The 26,024-nt window shown below is 36.4% G+C and overlaps 1 protein-coding gene across 1 annotated transcript in view; it reads left to right on the top strand.

Annotated features, from left to right (window-relative positions):
• The first annotated feature begins 2,154 nt into the window (after positions 1-2,154).
• The window catches only part of ZDHHC15 (zinc finger DHHC-type containing 15), a 126,198-nt gene continuing 102,328 nt past the window's right edge, over positions 2,155-26,024 (top strand). Inside the window, exons 1-2 of the mRNA XM_029241363.1 lie at positions 2,155-2,300; positions 12,450-12,476. Coding sequence (XP_029097196.1) covers positions 2,165-2,300; positions 12,450-12,476 — 163 coding nt within the window. The 5' untranslated portion in view covers positions 2,155-2,164. The remainder of the gene's footprint in view (positions 2,301-12,449; positions 12,477-26,024) is intronic.

Here is a 26,024-nt window from a genome sequence, read left to right as displayed (position 1 = left end):
AGGCTACAGTGGCAATCATACTGCCACAATGGCAATCATACTGCCAAGCAATATGTTGTACACATTAAATTTACACAATGTTGTATGTCAAATATACCTCAACAAAAAACAATTGTCGAGGGATTCCCTGGTGGCGCAGTGGTTGAGAATCTGCCTGCCAATGCAGGGGACACGGGTTTGAGCCCTGGTCTGGGAGGATCCCACATGCCGCGGAGCAACTAGGCCCGTGAGCCACAACTATTGAGCCTGCGCGTCTGGAGCTTGTGCTCCGCAACAAGAGAGGCCGCGACAGTGAGAGGCCCGCGCACCGCGATGAAGAGTGGCCCCCACTCACCACAACTAGAGAAAGCCCATGCACAGAAACGAAGACCCAACACAGCCAAAAAAAAAAAATCGTCGAAAAATGGTACCTATGTGAGGTGATGGATGTGTTAATTAGCTTGATTGTGGTAATCATTTCACAATGTATATGTATATCAAATCATCAAATATATATACTTTTATTTGTCAACTATATCTCAGAAAGGTGGAAAAAGATCTAAGTATCCATGTCAGAACCTTAGGGTACAAATCATTAATAAGGCTATTAAAATAAATATTGTAACTGAAATGAGTCTGCATTTCACTACAACATTAATTTAGTAATATCAACCATGAACGTAACTTAATCTGAAAGAAACAACAAAGTTCTTATATCAGTTCAGAAATTTACTCCATACATAACCATGAAAAAGAATAGAGAGCAACATGGGTCTCAGCAAAATCACAAATTTCTTCGTGTCATAGACCTTTGTAAATCTTTGAACAGTAGGTATCAAATCCATGTCAAAAGTTTACTATACTTCTATCATTGTACTTATGTCATTGAACACCTATTGCTCTGATGAGAACATGAACTTCCTGGAGACAGGCCCTGTCTTTTCATTCTTTTTATGTACCAAAGTTGACATAACACAATGCAACCACTCCAAGAACATTTGCTGAATTAAATTGCCTCCTAATTTGTGTCTGTGTTTCCAGGCCATCCTCCTCTACAAAATCCTGCCAGTTCTTTTACAAAAATACAATTCTGATAATGTCACTTTTATTGTCCCCAAATCTTTATTGGCTGTTCCTAATCTGCTTTACAAGATTATGTCCACATACCCTGGCAGGGCATTCTGTGCCCACAGCCTGTATTCCCAGTCTCATTCCCAGCCTCTCCTCTTCATATACCGACCCTCTCCTCAAGCCATGCCAACTGTTCCTTGAACACTTTTAGATTTTCATTACTCTATGCCTTTGCAAATGCTGTTTCCTCTGTCTGAAAGTTCCTTCCACCTCCATCTGCCCAGCAAACTCATTTATTATTAAAGCTCAGCTTAAATATCACTACCTTGTAGCTTTCCCTGACCCCCTCACAGAATTAGTATCTCCCCCATTTGCTTTTTTTGTACCAATATGTTTATTTATTCTTAAAATGAACTAAGCTGACTCAGGGGAAAGGGAAGAAGAGAAGGAAGGAGGGAGCGCCCTGCCAATGGACTTAACCAACCAGCGACTGCGGCACTACGTGTTAAGCATATTGTTCAAGCAGGCGTCAGAGGATGGGGTTGGATGACCTTTAAGTCATTAGATGCTACGGTTCGCATCTTTCACATTGCGTGTCTGTGTGCTCCTGTGTGTGTGTGTGTGTGTGTGTTTGTGTGTGTGTGTGTGTGTGTGGAGTTGGGAGGGAGGGGACAAAGAGAGAGAAACAGAGACAGAGATCAGAGACGAGATGAGGCTGGACGCAGTGCGGTTAAGAACAGATGGGCGGACCCAAATTTCTTCTGCTTTACAGTTTTGCAGAGGTCTAGCCCTGCATCCAGTGCTGTGGCAAGGGCGTGGGAGAGGAGGAAAGAGGAGGGACTGCACTCCCTCTGAGCGTGTCCAGCCTCGACTGCCTGACGGATCACTTTCCGCACCAACACCGCCAGTTCCTCCTCGCCGTGACTCATGCCTATTGTGCCAGGCAGGGCGCACTCTGCCCTGCAGCCCCACAGGTGGTATCGACTAGGGGAGACTGTTCCCGCCAGGCTAGGCAGTGGAGCGCCGCACAGCGCGCCTTCCCGCCTCTCAACTGCTGCCCCAGCAGTTCCGACCCAGCGCCAGCAGGCCTGCTCGGTCGATCTTCGAGCCGAAGATGCGGCGGGGCTGGAAGATGGCTCTGTCCGGGGGGCTACGGTGCTGCCGCCGTGTACTTTCCTGGGTGCCTGTGCTTGTTATCGTCCTCGTCGTGCTCTGGTCCTACTATGCCTACGTCTTTGAACTCTGCTTGGGTAAGTGGAGCTAGTACCTAAGATGGGGAAAATATGCTCCCCCTATGTTCTTAGCCCTCGCACTGCGGTTTTCCTTTAGCTCCCTGGAGAGCTCCTGGTCTCCAGCCTCTGGCTTCCCACAGTATTTCTTGCGGCCTGCCACGAGGGTCCCGCCATGTCACCATCGCTTCCGACCCAAGATTTCTTACATTATTTCCTGGCCCTACCCACAAGAATTTACTGGCTTTTTCCACTGGGGCCCCCTTTTGTCATACAGGACAACCACTTGTGCCTTGTGCTCTGGTTCTGGGGGCTCCCATACTACAGAGTTGAGGAAACAACATACCCTGTATACTTAAACTGTCCACTTACGCTATGAATCCCACCAATTCACCCAACTAGAAGCCCCACATTTTCCCATTCCTTCCTACTAGGAATCCCAAAATATTTCCTGTACTCTTAATGGCTCGCCTTTATCTAACACTAGGATTCCTCCTTTTCCCGTGATCCTCTCAAGCCAGCTGAAGTGATTCACATTTTTCTGCCACTTGGGACCCCACAGTACACCTTGTTCTACCCCACTGTGGTCTCCCCTTTTCACAAAGTAATAAGCCCTCCATTCCTCTTTCCCTGTGGCTTCAACATTTTCTCATCTTCTCCAGCAGAATACGAGTCCTACAATACATCCTGTCCTGTCTCCTCATGCAAGAGGCCCTGATTTTGTCACACTGGAGCTCCCTGTAGTCTCCTGCCTGGCTGCTTTGAGGTGTTTTCACTCCTTCCCATTTGGGGCCCCACATTATTTTGTGAACCTCATACTAGTCACCCTGCTTTTATCACACTATGGTCCTGCTTTGTCCACACTAGAGTATCCTCATTACCCTCCCACAAGAGTTCCCACAGTATCCCCCACACCCCTTCCAAGGGCCATTACTTTTCTAATGATGATCTCCCCTTGCTATCTTTTTTGAAACCACTCTCTACCTCCTGCAATACGCTTCCACTGTTAGCTACACATTTTGCCATCCTCTTCCTCTGGGTTCTTATTATTATCTTCACTTATTTTCCTCTAGGATTGCACTTGTCCCTTGTCTTCTCGAACTAGGGAAACACCATCCTTTCCTACAGGGGTTTCTAGTATTTCCTGCCCCTTCCAATGGGAGCCTCACTTCTTGTTCCCTCTCCTAGACCACCCTTTTATAAATCCAGGGTCTCCTCTTTGTATCCTGTCCTGTAACACCAGGGAGCATTTCATCCCCTCCATATCTATAAAATGGTTCCCACAGTGTATCTTCTGCTTTCAAACTCAGAATTCCACAGTATTTCCGGACACAAATCTCAAGACCCTATCCCACTTGGATTACCCCCAGCCCCCTATCTTTATCACTAATGGCTTTATAGTGTTCTAATCACTATACATCAATTCACAGTGTAGTCTTCATGGTATATCCTGTCTCCTCAAGAGCCTCTGCTTTTCTCATAGTGAGATCTCCCCTTGCCTCTCACATTGAAGAATCCCTGTCTCTTCTCAAAGGAGATTCCACTAATAGTTATTGTGACTTCAGTGCTAGAATCCCACTTCTAATACCCTTAAAACTGTGTTCTACAATGTTCCCTATTCATTCAGTGTGAGGTCCCAGTATATTTCCAATCCCCTCACATTAAGACTCCTATTTGTCCTGTTGGACATCCCCTCACAGGACACTGGCCTGCACAGTGTTTTCTTAACATTTTACATCAGATTCCATTATTTAAAAACCAGGAGGGTAAGGTAGCCTTGATTTCCAATTCTGGTTCCACCAGTCCATCCTGTCATCTTCACTTGACAATCTTTAACAAATGAGTGGCCTTGGTTTCAGAAAGGTTAGATCAAATTTTCCTAAACTCACATATTTAGTAAATAATATAGAATCGGATATCAAAGCTACCTGATAACCAAAGCAGCACAACCAAAACAACAGATTTGAGTTTCAGTATGACTCAAAAAGTAATATTAAGGACCTCACTTCTTTCTAAAAACAGAACCTGATGTCTTTCTCCCCAATATCAGGTTAGAACTGAAGTCAAAAATGGTATTTTTGTCTTATAAATCTTAGAGTTTGGATTCTGCCACTTACTAATTAGGATACCTGATGCAACTTACCTAATCTCTCTCAACTTCAGTTGCCTCACATGCACTTTGCTTATATGGTTGTTCATTCATACCACAAATACTTCCTTATCACCTACTATATGCCATTATAGCATTGTTATGAGATTTAAATAATATGGTGCATGAAAAGCATGCATCACAGTTGACAGCACATTGTAAGAGCTCATTAAATAATAACTTGTTATTACTATTATTAATGAGGATATAAGATTCTGCTTGACTCAAGAAAATAAGCTTAGACTTTAAACAGGGAGAAAAGTAACAGGATCCATTTTTTAAGGTACAATTCACATAACATAAAATTAACCATTTTAAAGCATTCAATTTAGTGACAGTACATTCACAATGTTATACAGTCATCACTAATATCTAGTTCCAAAACACTTTCATCACCCCAGAAGAAAACCTCATAGGCATTAGACAGTCACTCCCCATTCGCTCCTTCCCCTAGTCTCTACCAACCACTAATCTGTGTTCTGTCTCTATGGATTCTGGATGTTTCACGTAAGTGGTATCATACAGTATATCTCCTTTTGTGCCTGGCTTCTTTCAATTGGTGTACTGTTTTTGAGGTTTATTCACATTGTAGTATGTAACAGTACTTCATTTCTTTTTATGGCTGAATAATATCCCATTGTATACCACACTTTATCCATCTTATCCATTCATCCCTTGATGGTTGATGGACATTTGGGTTGTTTCCATTTTTTGTCTATTCTGAATAGTGCTGCTATAAACATTGATGTACAAGTATTTGTTTAAATACTTGTTTTCAACTCTTTTGTGTAAATACCAGGGAGAGGGGTGGTAAAGCTGGGCTGTATGTTAATTCTATGTTTAACTTTTTGAGGAACCTCCAAACTATTTTCTACAATGGCTGCACAATCTACATTTCTATCAGTAATGTTGGAGGGTTCCAATTTCTCCACATTCTCACCGAAACTTGTTATTTTCCTTTTTTTAATTATAGCCATCATAGTGGATATGATGTGGTATCTCACTGTGATTTTGATTTGCATTGCCCTGTTGACTAGTGATACTGAGCATCTTTTCATGTGTTTGTTGGCCATTTGTATATCTTCTTTAAAGAAATGTCTATTCAAGTCCTTTGCACATTTTTAATTGGGTTATTTATCTTTTTGTTGTTGAATTATAAGATTTCCTTATGTATTTTGGATACTCAACCCTTATCAGATAAATAATTCACGGATACTTTCTCCCATTCCGTGAATTGTCTTTTCACTTCCTTGATAGCATCATTTGATACACAAAGTTTTTAATTTTGATAAAGTTCAAGTTATCTATATTTTTTACTTGTGGCCTATGCTTTTGGTATCATATCTAAGAACCCATTGCCAAATGCAAGGTCATAAAGATTTACCCCTGTGTTTTCTTCTAAGAGTTTTATAGTTTTATCTCTTACATTTAAGTCTTTGATCCATTTTGAGTTCATTTTTGTATATGGTGTGAGGGAGGAGTGCAGGTTCATTCTTTGCATATGGCTATGCAGTTGTGCTAGCATCATTTATAGAAGAGACTATTCTTACCCCATTGAATAGCCTTGACATGATTGTCAAAAACCAATTGACCGTAGAGCTCTGGATTTATTTCTGTACTCTTAATTCTGTACCATTGATTCGTTTGTCTGTTCTTCTGCCAGTACCACACTTGTTTTGATTACCATACCTTTGTTTTAAATTTTGAAGTCAAGATGTGTGAGTCCTCCAACTTTTTCTTTTATAAGACTGTTTTGGCTAGGGTCTCTTGCAATTCCATATGAGTTTTAGGATCAGCTTTTCCACTTCTGCAAAATGTTCATTGGAATTTTGATAAGGGTTGTACTGAATTATGTATTGTTTTGAAGAGAATGCCATCTTAAAATCAAGTTTTCCAATCCATGCACATGGGATGTCTCTTCATTTATTTAGGTCTTCAGTCACTTTCAGCACTGTTTTGGAATTTTAAGTGTATAAGTCCTGAGCCTCCTTGATTAAATTTATTCCCGAGTATTTCTTTTTTGATGCTATTATAAATGGAATAGATTTCTTAATTTCCTTTTCTGATTGTTCACTGCTAGTGTATTTAGAAATAAAACTGATATGGAGTGTTGATCTTGTGTTCTGCAACTTTGCTTGAATTTGTTCACTGGTTCTAAGAGGGTTTTTTTGGTGGATTCTTTAGAATTATTTATACATAGAATCATATCATACGCAAATAAAAATAATTTAATTTCCTTTTTCCAATTTGGATGCTTTTTTCTTTTTCTTGCCTAGTTGCACTGGCTAGAACTGTCAGTACAGTGTTGAATAGAATTGATGAAAATCAACATCGTGACCTTATTTCTTAGCTGAGGGAGAAGATTTCAACCTTTCACCATTGAGTATACTGTTAGGTGTGGGTTTTCCGTAAATGCCCCTTATCAAGTTGAGGAACTTTTCTTCTATTTCTAGTTTCTTGAGCATTTTTTTTCATGAAAGTGTGTGGAATATTGTCAAATGCTTTTCTAGCATCAATTGAGATGAATGTGTGGATTTTTTTCCTTTATTCTGTTAATGTACTGTATTACATTATTGATTTTCATGTGTTGAATCACCCCTTACATTTCTTGGGTGCATGTCACTTGATCATGATGTGTAATCCTCTAATATGCTGTTGAATTTGGTTTGCTAGTAATTACTTGAGTAGTTTTGCATCTATATTCATAAAATATGTATGTAGTTTTCTTTCCTTGTGATGTCTTTATCTGGCATGGGTGTCAGGACAATGCTGGCCTCATAGAATGAGTTCAATATTTTTTTTAACTTTTTGAAAATAATCTTTAATGAGAAACTTGAGCTTGCTTTCACAAACTTACTTTTTAATATCGGGTTTTATATTTGAAATGGCTGTACATAAATCGTAATCAAGATTTTAATAGTTAGCATTGGAACACATATGTTGTAGCAAATAGCAGAATAATGTCTTTTATTCCTCAGCTGGCAGAAACTTCCCCCTCACCACTAGCCAGAATTTATGTAATTTGATCTATTTAAGTTGTTATTTAAGGGTAAAATGATTCTTTACTTAAATCCAGCAGCTTTTCTTTTTCTTTCATTGACAAATATAATATCTTATGATAATGTGAATGGATTTAGAATGAAATCAAATTTGATCATATTAGTTTTTCTAAATAATAATGAAGCTTTTCCTTAAGCCTACACGAATGTTCTGCTATTGGTTTTTAATCATTTTTAAGATTCATGTATTAGTCTTGATTATTATCACCAGTAAATCACATTAACCCCACTTATCCAAAGAACTGCATGAAAACATATAAATGTGGATGGACAAAGTTTATGAATTCTCTTCAGTTTTTTGTAAGAGTTTGAAAAGGATTGGTGTTAATTCTTTAAATATTTGGTACAGTTTGCCAGTGAAGCCATCTGGTCTTGGCTTTTTTCTTTGTTGGGAGGTTTTGATTACTGATTCAATCTTTTACTTGTTAAAAATATGCTCAAATTTTCTTTCTTCTTTTGTCAGTTTTGGTAGTTTCTGTGTTTCTAGGAATTTATCCATTTCATCTAGGTTATCCAGTTTGTTAGCATAAAATTGTTCCTACTATTCTATTATAATCCTTTCCATTTATGAATGTTCTCTATTAATATCTCCACTTTCATTTATGATATTAGTAATTTGAGTCTTCCCTTCTTTTTTCTTGTCCAGTCTAGTTAAAGATTTGTAAATTTTGTTTTCTTTTCAAGATCCCAACTTTCAGTTTCCAGAGTTCTGCAAAAGTTGATTCTGACAGTTTCTGCCACTTCATGCATGGCTTTTAGGGAAGGACAAAAGCCTGGAATTTCCTACTCTGCCATTTTTGGTGATTAACAGTATCCATTTTGAGATTAAAATTAAAAGGTCCAGGAAATAATTCTACTGAGAAGCTAGAATTTCTTCAAAGAGAGTCAGAAGAAATGAAAACTGATAAGGCAAAAAACCAGAAGGAACAGTTTCTAGAAACCAAATTTCTATATAAGTAAAAGCTATCCATTTAAGCCTATATGAATCATGGTATTCTTATATCTAAAATAGTTTTATAACTCATCCATATATGAAACAGTCAAAAGCATCACACCTGAGTAGTTAAGTATCATATGAAACATCTAAAATAATTCCAATGATTCTTAAACCTGGCTGATAATCATAATCACCTGCTGAGTTTTTTGTAATACACATTCCTACACCTCCACCCAGAGATGTGTTATATGAAGGGGGCCCTAGAATCTATATTTTTATCAGTTCCCTAGGTGGGTATTAAAATCATCTAGATTTGGGAATGGATGCTGAAAAAGTAAATGAATGGCTAGTATGAGTAACTTTTTCAGAGGAGTAAATGAAGACTGGCATGATTAGTTTGCTTTCAACAAGCAGAACATAATGAGAAATGTATCTAGGTTCTGCATTTCAAATTCTATTCTCTCTCCTAACCTAAAGTATAAGAAACATCTATTGGAAAAAGTGAGTATCAAATATATTCATTTTGACATTGAATACATTATTTTAAAACCATCCTATTTAACTTTGGGATCAATATCATAAATAATTTTAAAAATAAGAGTTGTTTTGTCCCAAACTATTGTAAAACCTAACCTCACTGAACAGTTTACCTTTTTCAGAAAAATAATAAATAGCTAATAATAATGAACTACCTATTATGTATCAGGCACCCAAGTACTTTACATGTATTTTATAATTTAGTTCCTATAACAACCTTATAACATAAATTAATTTATCCTCAGTTTACAGATTAAAAAAACTGAGGCACAAAGAGATTAAATAATTAATTACAGAACAAGTAAGTGACAGAGCCAGAATATGAATACATACCATATTCATCAGTGATGATTGCTAAACATCACTGCAGTAAACTCCCTTCCCAAATGAGTCATCAATTAAAAGAGAACTTCATGCTGTAACTAAGCACTCATCTCACTAGATTCATATTTTCAGCCTTCCCACTCTCCTTCCACAAGTCCTTTTGAGCTTCACTAATTTGGTAGCCATTAGCCATATGTGGCTATTAAACACGTGAAATATGGCACCTGAATTGAGACGCGCTGGAAAACTTAAAATATGCACCAGATTTCAAAAATTTAATGCAAAAAGAAGTATGCAAAATATATAGTTAATAATCTGTGTAGATAACATGTTGAAATGATATTTTTGATATATTGGATTAAATAAAATATATTATTAAAGTTAACTCCACTTTTTTATTATTATTTTTAATTTTAAAAAATGTTCCTACTAGAACATTTAAATTACATGGTTTGTATTATATTTCTCTTGGACAGCACCGTTGTAGAATTTCTTCCATGTCCTTGGACTAACATTGTTGACCATCCGCATATAATCCCAAATTAGGTTTATTCTACCGATACCCTTCTGTGAATTCTAAAATGTGTCTATTTAAAGGAAGTCATGATATATGCTTTTGTTTGAAACTAGTTGTCTTTTATGAAAAGCCCTTGCATATTTTCTACCCTTCCATACCTTTTCTCCATACTTGGTTGCAAATAATCAGTAAACAGGTAAAAGAAAAGAGGAGAGAGTAAAAAAAGCTATTTGATGATAACCCCAGTCACTTAGCTTGCCGGGTAGTGAGCTAAAATTTGAAGGAACAGAGCAGGTGTGTAATTACACATATCACCACATCACTCTATAATCATGCATGACAAATTACCCATAGTATGACTAAGTGTACATTTCCCCAAGAGATTCATGATAAAGGATTCATTTTGGAAAAGTTTAGTCATTTTCATTTTAAATATGACTGAAGTATCTTAGTCTTTTCCTTTAATAACGCAAAAGGCAATATTAGAAAAATAAAGGAAAGGCAGAACTACCAAGATAAGTGCCACAATGTTTTAGAATAAAGACCACCTTTTTTTTTTTCTCAGAAGTATGTAACTTCTAACAGGGAATTTTACAAGAAAATATTTTTCCCTTAGACTTATTGACTCCGTACAGATTTTAGGAGTGAAAAGACTTTAAAAGTCAAGTCCAATACCTAACTAATGTCTAAATGTCCTACAGGACATTTCCAAGTGTTTATAATGGGAAACTTACTCCTTCCCAATGCTGCCAGTCTGGCTGCTCATCGTTATCATCATCATCTTCTTCTCTTTTATTGAACTGAAATGTGTTGACCTGCAGCTTTTACTCATTGATTCTATTTCTGCCCTCTGTTCTTGGATCATATAAACCAATCCCACTTGCACATGATGGTCCTAAAATTACTTAAAAACAGCTATCCCCCACCTAGAGACTTCACAGGTCCCCACTTATTTTTCTGTATATACATTGTCTCATTCCAATATCTGCAAAGCACCGGATGTTCTCCTTCCCTCACCCACAAATGCTGTAGCAAGTAGCCAATCAAATGAGAGTTAGGATCTCCACTTTTTGTTTCGCAGTAATTGTTCATTGATAGAGGTAGAAGGAGATATACCAAACAGCAATTTGTCAGCTACTCTTTATTAATATTGTTCTCCAAGCAACTGTGCTCTCTCTAGTCCCATTTTAAAGAGATGTTATTAACCCAATTCAGGGCCTAGTGGGACTGATGTAGTCACACAACATGTATGTGCAAAATCATGAAGTCCCAGGTTGACCCATCAAGACTTCTTGTTTCCCCTTCCATTTGTCAAAGTAGAGGATGTACTTCTGTCAATCATTCTTAACCAGGATTCTCTAACTGAAAAGAAAAAACAAAGAAATTGGTATCAATCTCCAGGCCAGTGTATTAGAAAAAGAGGACATCATCTGGTAGGATTTTTAGCACAGACAAAATGGAACAGTTTTAACAAAGTCCATTCAAAAGATCCTTACAAGGAGCATTTTTTAAAGACTCAACAAAAATAGACCTGCAAATAAAGAGGAGAAGTTATGACTAATGAAGAACCTGAGGAAATAACCCCTAGAGTATAGTCTCATTCTCTGTTTGGATTTTTCCCCTTTTCTGATCCTTAAAAGCTTAACAATGTGTATGAAAACCACTTTAATTTAATAGCTTCTCAAGATTGAGATCTATGCCTTATAATTTAACTTTACCTTAGCACCTAGTACAGATGCACACAGATGTTGGTGGTGAGTAAAGACAGGTAGGCCCCATTTTGTACAAATGACGTTCTGAACAGAAGTTACATATATATCACAGTAAGCCAACAAGGAATGATTGGAGAAGGTAGACATAATACATGGAAGAAGTCCTGGAGACTGGAATATAGTCCCAACTCCACCACTAACTTGTTCTGTGACCTTGGGCAAATCATATGATCCTACTCTAGTCCATTTTTCCCATCTGTAAATGAGACAGATAAACCAGATAATCGCTAAAGTCCCTTCCAGTTCTAATATTTTATGAAATCTTCATTCAAATATAATAATTAATATTCATTAAGTACTTGCCTTGTGCTAGATACTATGCTAGACAGCATTTACATACATTAACTCATCTAATTCTTAAGTAACCTTGTGAGGTAGGCAATGTTATGGAAGTTAAGGAACTTACCCAGGGTCACAAAATAGTGCAACTGGGCTTCTAACCCAGAAAATCTGACATCAGAGCTGGCATGCAACCTCTACACTATATTGCCTCTAAATATACAAGAGAAACTTGGTTTTTAAAGATGTTCTACAGTGAATACTTTGGGAAAATGAATAGTCATCTCCTAATTTATCATCTTTTAAGTTCTTATTGCCATGTTATATAGCTTGAGTGTTTCCCATTTGTTGGCTTTTTAAAAGTCAGATTATCCTTGTATTTGTTGAATGAGTAGAAATTCTTACTCAAGGTTTAAAATGAAGGAAGGTAGCAAAAGATAGAATTTAATCATCCTTGCCTTCTGTTATGTTAGCAGGCTGGTGGTTTCCTAAAGTATCATTGAATAAATTACTAAAAATGATGCTATGGAAAAATGCATTAGAAAAATAATGTTTCTAAGTATCACTAATCTTGACCTTTCTTTCTCTTTTCACAGTGACTGTTTTGAGCCCAGCAGAAAAAGGTAAGCAGGTATTATAAATTGTTTTGGTCAGGACTGTATCCCTCTTTCTGTCTAAAAGTGAATTACATTAAAGCCTATAAATTGAGCAACTTTCCCAGGAATACACTGAGGTTAGTGGAAAGTTTAGGATAATGGTTTTTAGGAAGCTTACCCAGAGATAGAGCAGAACATATTTTAAGTAGCTCCTCTGGCTGTAGGACAGGAATTTGAAGTTACCAGGATTTATGATAGAAAAGGGCACAGGTAGCCACTCTGTTTGTTTGCCATACTAACCCTAGGCTTTCTCTTGGTTCATCACTATTGTCCTAGGTACCTTGCCTTTCTGCCCAGTTCATTCCCTCTTCAAGGCATGGAGTAAGGGTCCCACAGTGGGGCTTTTAAAGGCTAAGTCCTTCACCATCACAGTTCCATTATATTTACTATACTACTCTTCACTTCTCACCCCCATCTTGGCTTGATCTGCAATTTATACTACCATTCTAAACAGACTGAGGCATTCTTCATTAAAAAATGTGTAAGCTAAACATGTGTCTTAACAAACCTTTAGTTTCACATTATTTTATCAGGTATAACCATAAGTATTCATATAGCCACTTTTAATTCTCACTTCATGGGAATTGTTGTAATTCATTAACTACATAACTTTCATATTATGCTGTTTTAAAGCTGAAGTTTGCTATTACTCATTTAACAGAGGTGTTGGCTGTAGAGGCAATAGAGCAGAGTGGTGGGAAGATAGTAGAGCACTGTAGTTAAAAGTATGAGAACTGTCTAAATTCAAATCCTGGCTCCACTACCTCATAGTAAATTATTTGACCTCCTTGTGCTCACTTTATTCATATGTAGAATAGAAATAATAATAATACCTATTTCATAGAGTTATTATGAAAATTTAATGAGGTATGCATGTAAAGCCCTTAGAACAGTGGTGAATAAAGCACATACTGATGACTTAATAAATGTTTGCTACTTTTGTTACAGCCTTAGAGCAAGTCTTGAGTTGCCTCTTATTGTTATGGATGGTTCTTAAAGTCAGAGATCATTTTCTGTATACATATATAAATATTTACAAATAAATGTCATTTTCCACAATAACCTTTCAAGATAAGTTGGGTGGGGGCTTAGATGATGCTCCACCATAATAGAAATAATGACAATAATATTGTTATTATTATTGGAAACTACAACTTATTGTGCAGAGTACCCTGCTAAGTATTGTGTGTGTGTGTGTGTGTGTGTGTATAATCTTTCAATATTTACGTCAACACAATGATGTAGACATTCTTATATCCATTTTATTTTGCAGGAAACTGAAGTTTAGAGAGGTTAAGTAACTTAATCCCAGGTCATCTAGCTAGTAAATGGTAGGATGCGAACCCAGAACTACCTGACTTCAAAGTCCATGCTGTTAAGCAAACCTATACTTGTTCTTTTTACTTTTTAGTCTACAACTCCCTCATTTCATTTGCTTAGTTGACCTCCTTACTCAGAAAATTGATGCTCAAATGATCATTTTTCTAGTGTCCAAAGTAGTATATTTTCATTTCTTGTGTGTTGTCAATGAACTCAACCACACCAGTGTAGAGTGTCATTTGTAAGCCAAACTCAGTTCAAAGCCTTTCTAATAGCATCAATCCAGTTACCAGAATTTGATCTCTTTAGGAAACTGTTACCACAATGTACAATTTTAAGGTCCCTCTGACTCTAGAATTCTGTAATTCCAAAGCACTTCTCTCCTGATAGCTCTTAAATTTATCATAACACTAAAAAAATAAGATTAGACTTTGCTTCTTTATTCTGAAGTGGGGTATAATAGGACAAAGCACAGGATTTAGGGACAGAAGATGTGGGTTGGAGTTCCAGCTCTATCATTTACTAGCTCTATGACCTTTGGTAAGTAACTCAACTTCTCTGAACTTCAATTTCTGTAAAATAAGGCTAGTTTAATAACATCTTACAGATTTACTGTAAGCTAGCAGGAGTAAAAGTATATAGGAGTAAAATATGCAGCATTAAATTGCTTTGTAAATGTTAAGTATTAACAATCTCATTGTAACATTTTATGTCAGGATTCTCAAGACAGTAGAATCCATAAACTAAAATTAGATTCAATTGTAGCCAGAAGTTTGAAAGTTAGACTTGAAAAGAGCTTCTGAACACTAGGGCAGGTTACTAGGAGATGCCATGAAAACTATTCAGAAAGTATCAGGCACCCAACTATCTGGCATGAATCAGTGAGCCTTGCCTAGAAGCAGACCAACAGGCCTAATGAGTATCTAACCATGTGAATAACCACAGTTCTAACCATGTGAATCTGTGACTTCTTTCAAATTATACTACACTACTAACTTAGAATACAGTACAACATGACTGCCAGTAGGAACATCATTTGGCATAGCAAAGAAAATATAAGGGACAAAGAAATGAAAGCCTCAATTCACGTAACCTTTTATTCATTATTCACAGCTTAGGAAAACCATAGTCAGACATACTGCAAAAGTTTTTCCATTTCTTGTCTGCTTAATGGTTCCTCTACTGGGTTGAAGAGTGTCCCTCCAAAATTCATGTCCACCCAAAACCTGTGAATGTGAATTTATTTAAAAATAGGATCTTTGCAGATGCAATCAAGTTAAGATGAGGTCACATTGGATTAGGGTGGGCCTTATGGCTGGTGTCCTTATAAGAAGAGGGAAATTTGGATACACAGATACACACAGAGAGAAGACAGCCATGTGAAGACAGAAGCAGAGATAAGAGTTTTGTTGCCACAAAGGAACACCAAGGATTGCCAGAAATGGCCAGAAGCTTGGAAGAGACAAGGAAGCATCCTCCCCTGGAGCCTTCAGAGAGAACATGGCCTTGCCTATACTTTAATTTCAGACTTCTTGCCTCCAAAACTGTAAGAGAATAAATTTATGTTGTTTTAAGCCACCCAGTTTGTGATAATTTTTTATGACAGCCCTAGGAAACTAATACAGTTCCTGATAAGAGATTTCAATCTCTAATGCACTGTTAAGTAGCAAATTAGCAGACTTTGGTGTTAGATGTACCAGGGATCAAATATTGACTTTGCCACTTACTATATATATGACCTTGGGGAACTTAAGCTAAGTTTCACTTTCTTCCTCTGTAAAATTGGAATAACAATACCTACCTTTCATGGTTCAAAGCACTAAATGAAATGATGTATGTAAGTCTCTTGGCATAGTGCATGGCATATGATAAGTAAAAAATAAGTAGTAATAGATACTATTGTTATTAACGTTGGAAAGGACCTAAAATATCTTTCTTCTAAGAAGGATAACATATTTCAGGACTATAATTCCGACTACTACCCTTGTAAATATATTGTCAAAATCCTTGCACTCATATTTTGTAAGTAGAACAACTGAGACCCAAAGAAGTAAAATATTTTGACCTAGTCATGCTGATTCTAGTGCACAGAAAGGACTAAAGCTCAGATCATCTGAACCACAGTCCAGAATATTATATATTATGTCATCCTTGATTATACAGGACTCAGAAATTCTTTAAGACATGAGTCCATCTGTTCTTCCATAGACCGTACAAGAAAACACAATATTTGCTTTCATAAGAGTGTTTTGCATGGATGATCTCGTTCAGCATCTTACTGTCTGTATTTTGAAGATCTTGAGTAGAAGGTCTTCCCTCCTCTACTCCTAAAGTGAGGCTATGGGATAAACTAGAGGTTAAGAATTTGGTAGAGTCCAAGGATTGGTAAGGCTAAGGGATGAATTTAGAAATGAGATTAGGCACAATCTGTCAGGCAATCCACATATAATCAAGAGTAATGTATTGACCACAGTTGTTCATCTTCAAAAAGGGCCATCAATCATTTTAAGCAAACATTTAACTCATTATCTGAGAATTCATTTGTATTTTGAATGGTTTGCATACTAAATTCTCTAGTTTCCCATTTAAAGTTAAAAATGATTGTAATTATTTACCATTTTAGAAATAGGTGCAATTCCTAAATAATAGAACTGTTATGGGCTGAATTGTGTCCCCTCAAAATTCATATGTTGAAATCCTAACCTCCAGTGACTTAGGATGTGACCATATTTGGAGGTAGGGTCTTTAAAGAGGTAATTAAATGAAAATGAGGTCACTAGGGTGGGCCCTAATCGATATGACTGGTGTCCTTATAAGAAGAGGAGATTAGGAAAAAGACACACAAAGAGAGAAGACCATGTGAAGAGACAGGGAGAAGATCACCATCTACAAGCCAAGAGGAGAGGCCTCAGAAGAAACAACCTTGTCGACACCTTGATCTTGGACTTCCAACCTCCAAAATTGTGAGAAAGAAAATTTCTGTTGTTTAAGCCACTTAGTCTGTAGTACTTTTCATGGCAGCCCTAGCAAACTAATAAAAGAACTTATTCAGGTTTCCACTTGAAAACTCTGCTTTGTGTCAGTTTTTTTATTATACTAACCTTAATTTATTGGTGGTATATTAGACACCATCAGGGTGAGAGGGCATTGGGAGGAAAAAGTTTGGGCCACAATATGATCTTTTATATTTACCTCCATACTGTATAGGGAATCTTCAATTTATTTTGTTGTTGTTGTTCTTATTTTCCTTTTTTTTTAATTACAGTATAGTTGATTTACAATATTATATTAGTGCCAGGTGTACAACAGAGTGATTCAAAATTTTTATAGATTATGCTCAGTTTATAGTTCAGTTATTCTCTGTGCTAGCTATACAATATATCCTTGTTGCTTATTTATTTTATACATAGTAGTTTGTGTCGCTTTATCCTCTACCCCTATCTTGCCCCTTCCCCCTTCCCTCTCCCCACTGGTAACCACTAGATTGTTCTCTATACCTGTGAGTCTGTTTCTTTTTTGCTATATTCACTAGTTTGTTTTATTTTTTAGATTCCACATATAAGTGATAACATAGAGTATCTGTTTTTCTCTGTCTGACTTATTTCACTAAGCATAATACCCTCCAGGTCCATCCATGTTGTTGCAAATGGCAAAATTTCATTCTTTTTTATGGCTGAGTAGTAGTCCATTGTGTGTGTGTGTGTGTGTGTGTGTATATATATATATATATATACCACATCTATATCTGTTCGTCTGCTGATGGATACTTAGGTTGCTTCCATATCTTGACTATTGTAAATAATGCTGCTATGAATATTGGGGTGCCTGTATCTTTTTGAATTAGTGTTTCTGTTTTCTTTGGATATATACCCAGGAGTGGAATTGCCAAATCATATGGTAGTTCTATTTTTAGTTTTCTGAGAAACCTCCATACTGTTTTCCACAGTGGATGCACCAATTTACATTCCCACCAACAGTGTATGAGGGTTCCCTTTTCTCCACATCTTCACCAACATTTGTTATTTGTGTTCGTTTTGATGATAGCTATTCTGACAGTTGTGAGGTGACATTATGGTTTTGATTTGAATTTCTCTGATGAGTAACAATGTTGAACATCTTTTCATGTGCCTGTTGGCCATCTGTATGTCTTCTTTAGGAAAATGAATATTCAGGTCTTCTGCCTATTTTTTAATTGTTTGTTTTTTTGATATTGAGTTGTATGAGCTGTTTATGTATTTTGGATATTAACCCCTTATCATTTGCAAATATTTTCTCCCATTCAGTAGGCTGTCTTTTCATTTTGTTGATGGTTTCATTTGCTGTGCAAAGCTTATAATTTAAATTAGGTCCCATTTGTTTATTTTTGCTTTTGTTTCCTTTGCCTTAGGAGACAGATCCAAAAAAATATTACTATGATTTATGTCAGAGTGTTCTGCCTACATTCTCTTCTAGGAGTTTTATGGTTGCCAGTCACATTTAGGTGAGTTTATTCACCTAATTCATTTTGAGTTTATTTTTGTATATGGTGTGAGAAAATGTTCTAATTTCATTCTTTCGCATGTAGCCATCCAGCTGTCCTAGGCCCACTTATTGAAGAGACTGTCTTTTCTCCATTTTATATTCTTTTTTTATTGAAATATAGTTGGTTTACATTCAAGTGTACAGCAAAGAGATTCAGTTATACACACACACATATATATATATACTTTTTTTTACATTCTCTTCCATTATAAGTTATTACAAGATATTTAGTATAGTTCCCTGTGCTATACAGTAGGTCCTTGTTGGTTACCTATTTTATATATAGTAGTGTGTATATTTGAATCCCAAACTCCTAATTTATCCCTTCCACCCTTTCCCCTTTGGTAACCATAAGTTTGTTTTCTATGTCTGTGAGTCTATTTCTGTTTTGTAAATAAGTTCAAGTGTATCAATTTTTTTAGATTCCACATATAAGCAATATCATATGATATTTGTCTGGCTTACTTCACTTAGTATGATAATCTCTAGGTCCATTCATGTTGCTGCAAATGGCATTATTTCATTCTTTTTTATGGCTGAGTATTCCATTGTGTATATATACCACATCTTCTTTATCCATTCATCTGTCAATGGACACTTAGGTTGCTTCCATGTCTTGGCTATTGTAAATAGTGCTGCTATGAATATTGGGGTGCATGTATCTTTTCAAATTAGAGTTTTCTCTGGATATATGCCCAGGAGTGGGATTGCAGGATCATATGGCATCTCTAATTTTAGTTTTTTAAGGAACCTCCATACTGTTCTCCATAGTGGCTGTACCAATTTACATTCCCACCAACAATGTAGGAGGGTTCCTTTTTCTCCACACCCTCTCTAACATTTATTTTTGTAAACTTTTCGATGATGGCCATTCTGACTGGTGTGTGATACCTCATTGTAGTTTTGATTTGCATTTCTCTAATTAGTGACGTTGAGCATCTTTTCATATGCCTTTTGGCCATCTATATGACTTCTTTGGAGAAATATCTATTTAGATCTTCTGCCCGTCTTTTGATTGGTTTTTTCTTTTTATATTGAGCTTTATGAGCTGTGTCTGTGCTTTGGAGATTAATCTCTTGTTGGTCGCATTGTTTGCAAATATCTTCTCCATTCTGTAAGTTAACTTCTTGTTTTGTTTATGGTTTCCTTTGCTGTGCAAAAGCTTTTAAGTTTAATTAGGTCCGTTTATTTTTGATTTTATTTCCATTACTCTAGGAGACGGATCCAAAAAGATATTGCTGCGATTTATGTCAGAGAGTGCTTTGCCTTTTTTTTTTGCTCTAGGAGTTTTATGGTATCCAGTTTTACATTTAGGTCTTTAATCCATTTTGAGTTTATTTTTGTGTATGCTGTTAGAGAATGTTCTAATTTCATTCTTTTACATATTCTGGCCTCCTTTGTTGTAGATTAATTGACCATAAGTGCATGAGTATAATACACTATTTTATATTTATTATTGTAAAATTACTTTGTAATGAGGATTTGGGAACCAGACAAAAGCTCTCTTTATGGGCTAACCCACTTCTAAAAGAATATTATGTTGATGTTAATATTAGTGTAATTATAATAATTATATATAATTATAATAATTAGTATCAATTTGCTGATTTATATCAATATAATTTTGTTACAAAAATAATGCTTATTGAAAATTCAAACTAAACAAAAATATGTAAGATAAAAAATAAAGTCCTCCTCACACTCCCCCCTCCCCTGTCAATGTCTATTCACAGATAACTAGTATATTTGGTTTGATTTGTATCCTTCTAGATCTTTCTCTCTGTATTTACATATAAACATATGATTATGGATTTGTATAATTTGTTTAGGATTGGTTGTTTTTTAATCTGGATGACACTGGGCATATTTTCCTATGATTTACTTTTTGCACTTAATAATATATCATAGATGTCTTTCCATATTAGTATATACAAACATATTTCATTTTTTTAATGACCTCAAATTATTCCATGGTATGGATATATTGATACTATGATTTATTTAACCATTCCTCAATGATGAACTTAGAAAACAAAACTTTATTGTTTTTCTTGGTGATAAAGGTAATAGAACCTCATAAAATGCAAACAGTATAGAAGTGGATAAAATAGAAAGTGTAAGTCCTTTGTAGTCACTGCAGAGGTTAAGGATGAAGCAAGATTCAGTGGTGTGTATAGTACACACCGCTTGATAAATGTTTTAAAAAGTGATTTTCCTCCCTTACATTTTGACAAGTCTCTTTTGCTATAGCTACATCTAGACATACCATTTCAAAGATATGACTCTCCCAAGCTTCAATTTGCTCCTCCCCAGTTGGCTGGGCTGGAACTTCCATGCTCCTGTGCCCTTCCCAATATGTCTCCTGCAGCCCCCACTTGTATCTGGCTACCATTTGGTGCAGGCATGTATGGAGCCAAAATGGTGAGGTCTGTGTGTGTGAGGAAAGATCATCCAGAGTTCAGCCAATGCTAGGTTTCAGAGACATGATTTTGCTTCCTACCCTAGCTGTGTACCTGTCAACACTGTTTTCAGTCATACAGCCTATAACTTCTAACACATTTAAATGTGGCTATGAGGAAAATAAGAATATTACACTGGAAGTAAGAATAAATAGCTAACTTTTAGAAAATCTATGATGAAAAGACATCAAAGGAAAAGGCCCATGTAATCTCTTATTTATTTATTTTCTTATTTACTTACTTATTTTCTTTGGGTGTTAAACTAAATATTTTGATTATTATCAGTTAACAGGTGAAGGGACTGGAGGCTAAAGATAACTAAGGTCACTTAACTATTAAAGAGTCATAATAAATACTACTTCAAGTGCACTTAATGTGTGCCAGCTACTGCTCTAATGTGCCTTAGGTATATTGATTCATTTAATTCTCATTTATAGCCCTATAAAGTAAGTATTATCATATGCCCATTTACAGATGAGAAAACTGAGTATAGCGAGTATATTAGTTTGCTAGGGCTGCCATTACTAATTACCATAAGCATAGTGACATAAACCAACAGAAATTTATACTTTCATGGACCTGGAGGGCAAAAGTCTGAAATCAAGGCATCGGCAGGCCATGCTCCCTCCAGAGGCTCAAGAGGAGATTCCAAATCTTATCTTTTCCAGCTTCCAGTGACTGCCTTTGTTCCTTGACTTGTGGCTGCGTCACTTTACCTTGGAAAAGGCCCATTTTAAAATCTCTTTGTTTTTTGTTTTTGTCAGGTTTATTGAGATATGATTTACATACAATAAGAATCACACCTTATTAGTGTACAGGTTGTTGAGTTTTGACAAATGTATACAATGATGTAAACACCACTACCATCAAGATATAGAATATTTACATTACCCTCAAAATATCGCCTTTCCCCAGAGTTCTCTGACTTTCCACCCTGGCAACCAATAATCAGTTTTCTGTCCCTATAGTTTTACCTTTTTCAGAATGTCATATAAATTGAATATTACAATGCATAGCTTTTTGTATCTGGCTTCTTTATTTAGCAGTATGCATTTAAGATTCATCCTTGTCAGTGCATGTATGAGTAGTTTGTTCCTTTTTATTGCTGAGTAGTGTTCTATATAATAAATGTACTACAGTTTGCTTATTCATTCATCAGCTGATGAGCATTTGGGTTGTTTTCAGTTTTTGGCTATTATAAATAAAATTGATAAGAATATACATGTACAGGCCTTTGTGGAAATGTGTGTTTTTATTTCTTTTGGGTAAATACCTAGAAGTAGGATTGCTGGGTTCTGTGGTAATTTTATGTTTATCTTTATAAGAAACTGCCAAACTGTTTTCCAAAGCAGTCCTACCATTTTATATCTCCATCAGTGATATGAGAAGTCCAGTGGCTCTGTATCTTCACTGTCACTTAGTGTTGTCAGGTTTTTTGTGTGTGAAGTGGTATCTCCTATGGTTTTAATTTACCCTCTGTAATGACTAATGATAACCATCTTTTCATGTGCTCGTTTGCCATCTGTATATCTTCTTTTATGAAGTGTCCAAGTCTTCTGCCAAATTTTTTTGAATTGTCTTATTATTGAGTTGTAAGAGATCTTTAAATGTCTAGATACAAGTCTCTATGTTTTTAAGAAAATATGATTCCTCTCCATGGGAAAAAAATTAGGATCAACAGGAGGGCATTACCAGGAAGCATATTTCTGTTTAATATGACAAAGATATGTCTAACAATCAGAGTTATCCAGCGATAGAATGGACTGCCCGAGAGTTGATAAGTTTCCCGTGACTTCAGGTGTTCAAATGAAAGTTGGGTGACCAATTGTTAGGGATAATGCAAAGCAGATTTATTCATCATGGAGACTGCTGGACCAAATGACATCCAAGGGCTCTTTCTAATCTAAAATTTTATAATACTAAGATAAATCTAGTCAACATCATATTAATGAGGTAGAGCTCTTATTGGTTGTATAAACAAAAGGAAATAGATTCTGAGGGAACCAAGCTGGGATTTTGACAAACCCTACCACTTCCCCAGCCAGTGAAAAATTGGCTCACAAATCCCTAGCCACCATAAAGACAGTAAAGTGTCTCTGTTCTGCTTCAGTGTCCTCTGTGAATATCCCTGACAACATGGGGGCATTGGGCTATACTTAATCCATATGATACATACAGAATGATGACATCTCAACTATCCATTTTAAACCAGGAAAGCAGACAAAGATAATTCCCCAATGAATGTTGCTCTGTGTACTTCTTTATCCCCAAGATGAATGAATCAATGAAATGTTAAGTAGATATTATCAAGAAGAGGACTGGAAACAAACCATTTTCCTCTTTTTGAACAAAACCATGGTGTGTCTGTCCCTGAAGTCTGTGTAATTTTTACCACCATATGTCAGAAAACAGATCACTAAGATTTAAGAGGAAGGATGGGAGAGGAAGAAAGCTGATGTTAATTAAGTCCTTGGAGTATGTGAGATACTTCCGTATTTAAGTCAATTAGTTCTCACAACCTGACAAGGTGGTTGTCGTTTATGTGTGTGTGTGTGTGTGTGTGTATGTATATATATATATATATATGTGTATATATATATATATATATATATATCTCCAAAGCGGACCAAAAAGAGAGGCCTCTTCAGCATGGAAAAACAAAAACTGAAAGGGGCTATAATCCAAGATTGTAAACATACGAAGGCTATATATCTTGTTAGCTTTGTGTTGTTTACCAAACTCCAATACACAGGACTAGAAAACTCTTTGAAAGTGAAAAATAGTTTAAGGCAACTAAAATGAAGCCCTGCTTTTGCACAGTGGCTGACAAACTTATGAGACTTACCACCCCCCAGAATTGGTATAGACTGAAGACATAATCAGCTTCATAAAAGTTTATATAAATTGATGAGTGGTAGATATCTGATGGGTAACTAGGGGAAATCAGTATACTTGGAGACAACCCTAACTTTTGAAGTTGGTATCAATAAGGAAAACCATGCTCTTTCAAAACATGATGCCATGTTTTGGCTCTAGAATTTGATCTCACCATCAGAGAGACTCCTGGGGGTAGCTGGCTAAACCTTAGAAACAACTATTTAGAAAATCTTGTATTCTCCTAGGGGTGGCTAAATCATAGAAACAACTCTTGAGCCAATCTTATATTCTTGTGAATTGTCCCTAGCTCCTTGATTACAACCTATGGGCCTCTAACCCCATTCTCTCCAAACATTCTTTCAAATAGCTGAGAGACAAGGTTCAGCTCTTTGTTAGAGCTTTTAAGGCAGTGAAAGTAAAGTAAAGCAGTGAAGTCAAATATTAGAGTCAAGACCTCTTTACTAGGTATCCCATTCAAAGGGAGAAGTGACTATCTAGTTGACAATTTTCCCCTGATCATAATCTGGGGTTTTCTATATTGAGCCAAAATGGGAATTTTAGTGAGGACTCTTTCAATTGCTAAAGCTACAGCTGATATTCCTATTTGAATTATAGTATGTAATTGAAAGGTGCACCCATCTCCCCATAACCCCCTTCTACCAACTAAAATGCTTTTCAATTGATATAAAAGATACTACAGAAAATAGTGTCTTTTTAAACTAAACATAGTTTCCAACAATAGCTTTTTAAAGAAAAAAGGTATGCTAGATAATTGCCACAGCAACAGCCTTAGCATTTATGTCTGAGTATATATAGTAAAGCATTATTATTTTCCTATTTTCCCCATTTTGGTGCTGATCTTGCTGCATTCAAAGCAGTCTATCTACTGCATTCATTTTTATTCACACAAGAATGTATACGCATGTATACACATGCACACACATACACACAAAATCATTCACTTCTCATTGGTCCCTGGGAGCAATACCTAGAAAGGCATCCTGCTGACCAAAGATGTTGCTAATAACAACTTTATGCTGCTTCCACCATGTGGTTTCGATTCCATAATTTTTATCAAGAAGTTTATGAGTCATTATTTCAGGGAAAAAGCTCAAGTAGTCATTCTCATTTCAGAAGCTATTCCCACAATGGGATATTGACATTGCAACACAGTGACAAAATTCAGAACAACTGCATGCTGAGGTGGATTTTTCTCTGACAGTTGGTCATTTCCTTATGGCTGATTTCTCCTTCTCCTGAAAACCTTTGTACATTATGGAAGGAAAAAAAGAACACTTGAAAGGCTTTTGGCTTTCATGTGGTAAACAGCTTCAGCGGCTTCAGATGCCCCATGACTGTGATCACTACCAAATAAGCGAAGGGCTCTACTTTGCCTGTTTGCTTAAAAAAGATGTTTTCCAATTTCATTCCAATGTCAATGAATAGTGGCAGTTCAGGGATACAGTTCATAAGCTGTTTGATTTCTCTAGTTATCTGAAATCTCAATAGAGCATCACACTTAAAAAGAAAGACTCGGTGTCCTTGCAGTTTATAGGGATGATTATTCTAGGTACAAAATTAGTAATTATAGAGAAATATGTTGCTCATTTTTAAGACAGAAAAAGAATGGACTTCTATACATTTGGGACCATAGCTTAGGAAGACTATATATATATGGAGAAACATAAAATTGAGACTCATGAAGCCTAGCCATAATACTCACTGCAGGATGAAATGTGACAGAGATATGGTAATTGCCTGTCAAGGATTTTGGAGAGGAGCTTCCTCCTTGGGATGGTAAGCTGAACAACCCAATAACCTCTAAGGCCCTATTTCTCATGGTTCTTCTGCCTCAGAATTACCTGGGGAAGTTGGTAGGTTCTTGGACTCCATCACAGACTACTGATTCAGAATATTTTGGTGTAGAATTTGGGAATCTGCATTCTAATAATCTCCCAAAGTGATTTTGATGCACACTAAAATTTGAGAACCACTCCTCTAGGGAAAAGAGCTCTGGACTGGGGGTGAGGAAACCTGGATTCTGGTCCCAGTGTTTCCGTAACTTTGCTGGGTAACCCTGATCAAGTCACTTACCCTCTCTAGGCCTCAGTTACCTGTCTATAAAATGAGGATGTTGAACTAGATGATCTCTATGTTCTCATCCAACTCTAGATTTTTATGAAATCTATAGTATAGTCCCTATTCTGCCAATCTACTGAATGACTTTGACTTAATCATTTGACCTCATGAGTCCTCATTTTCCATCCATCTATAAAGTATTCATAACTTCTATGAAACCATGGAATGCAGAAATGGGAGCCAGCTGTTTCTAGTTCTA

This window comes from Monodon monoceros, unplaced genomic scaffold (genome assembly GCF_005190385.1).
Source record: "Monodon monoceros isolate NGI ecotype Baffin Bay Population unplaced genomic scaffold, NGI_Narwhal_1 Super_Scaffold_22, whole genome shotgun sequence".
In the NCBI taxonomy this organism is placed as follows: domain Eukaryota; kingdom Metazoa; phylum Chordata; class Mammalia; order Artiodactyla; family Monodontidae; genus Monodon; species Monodon monoceros.
This window is presented reverse-complemented; position numbering and strand designations above follow the sequence as displayed.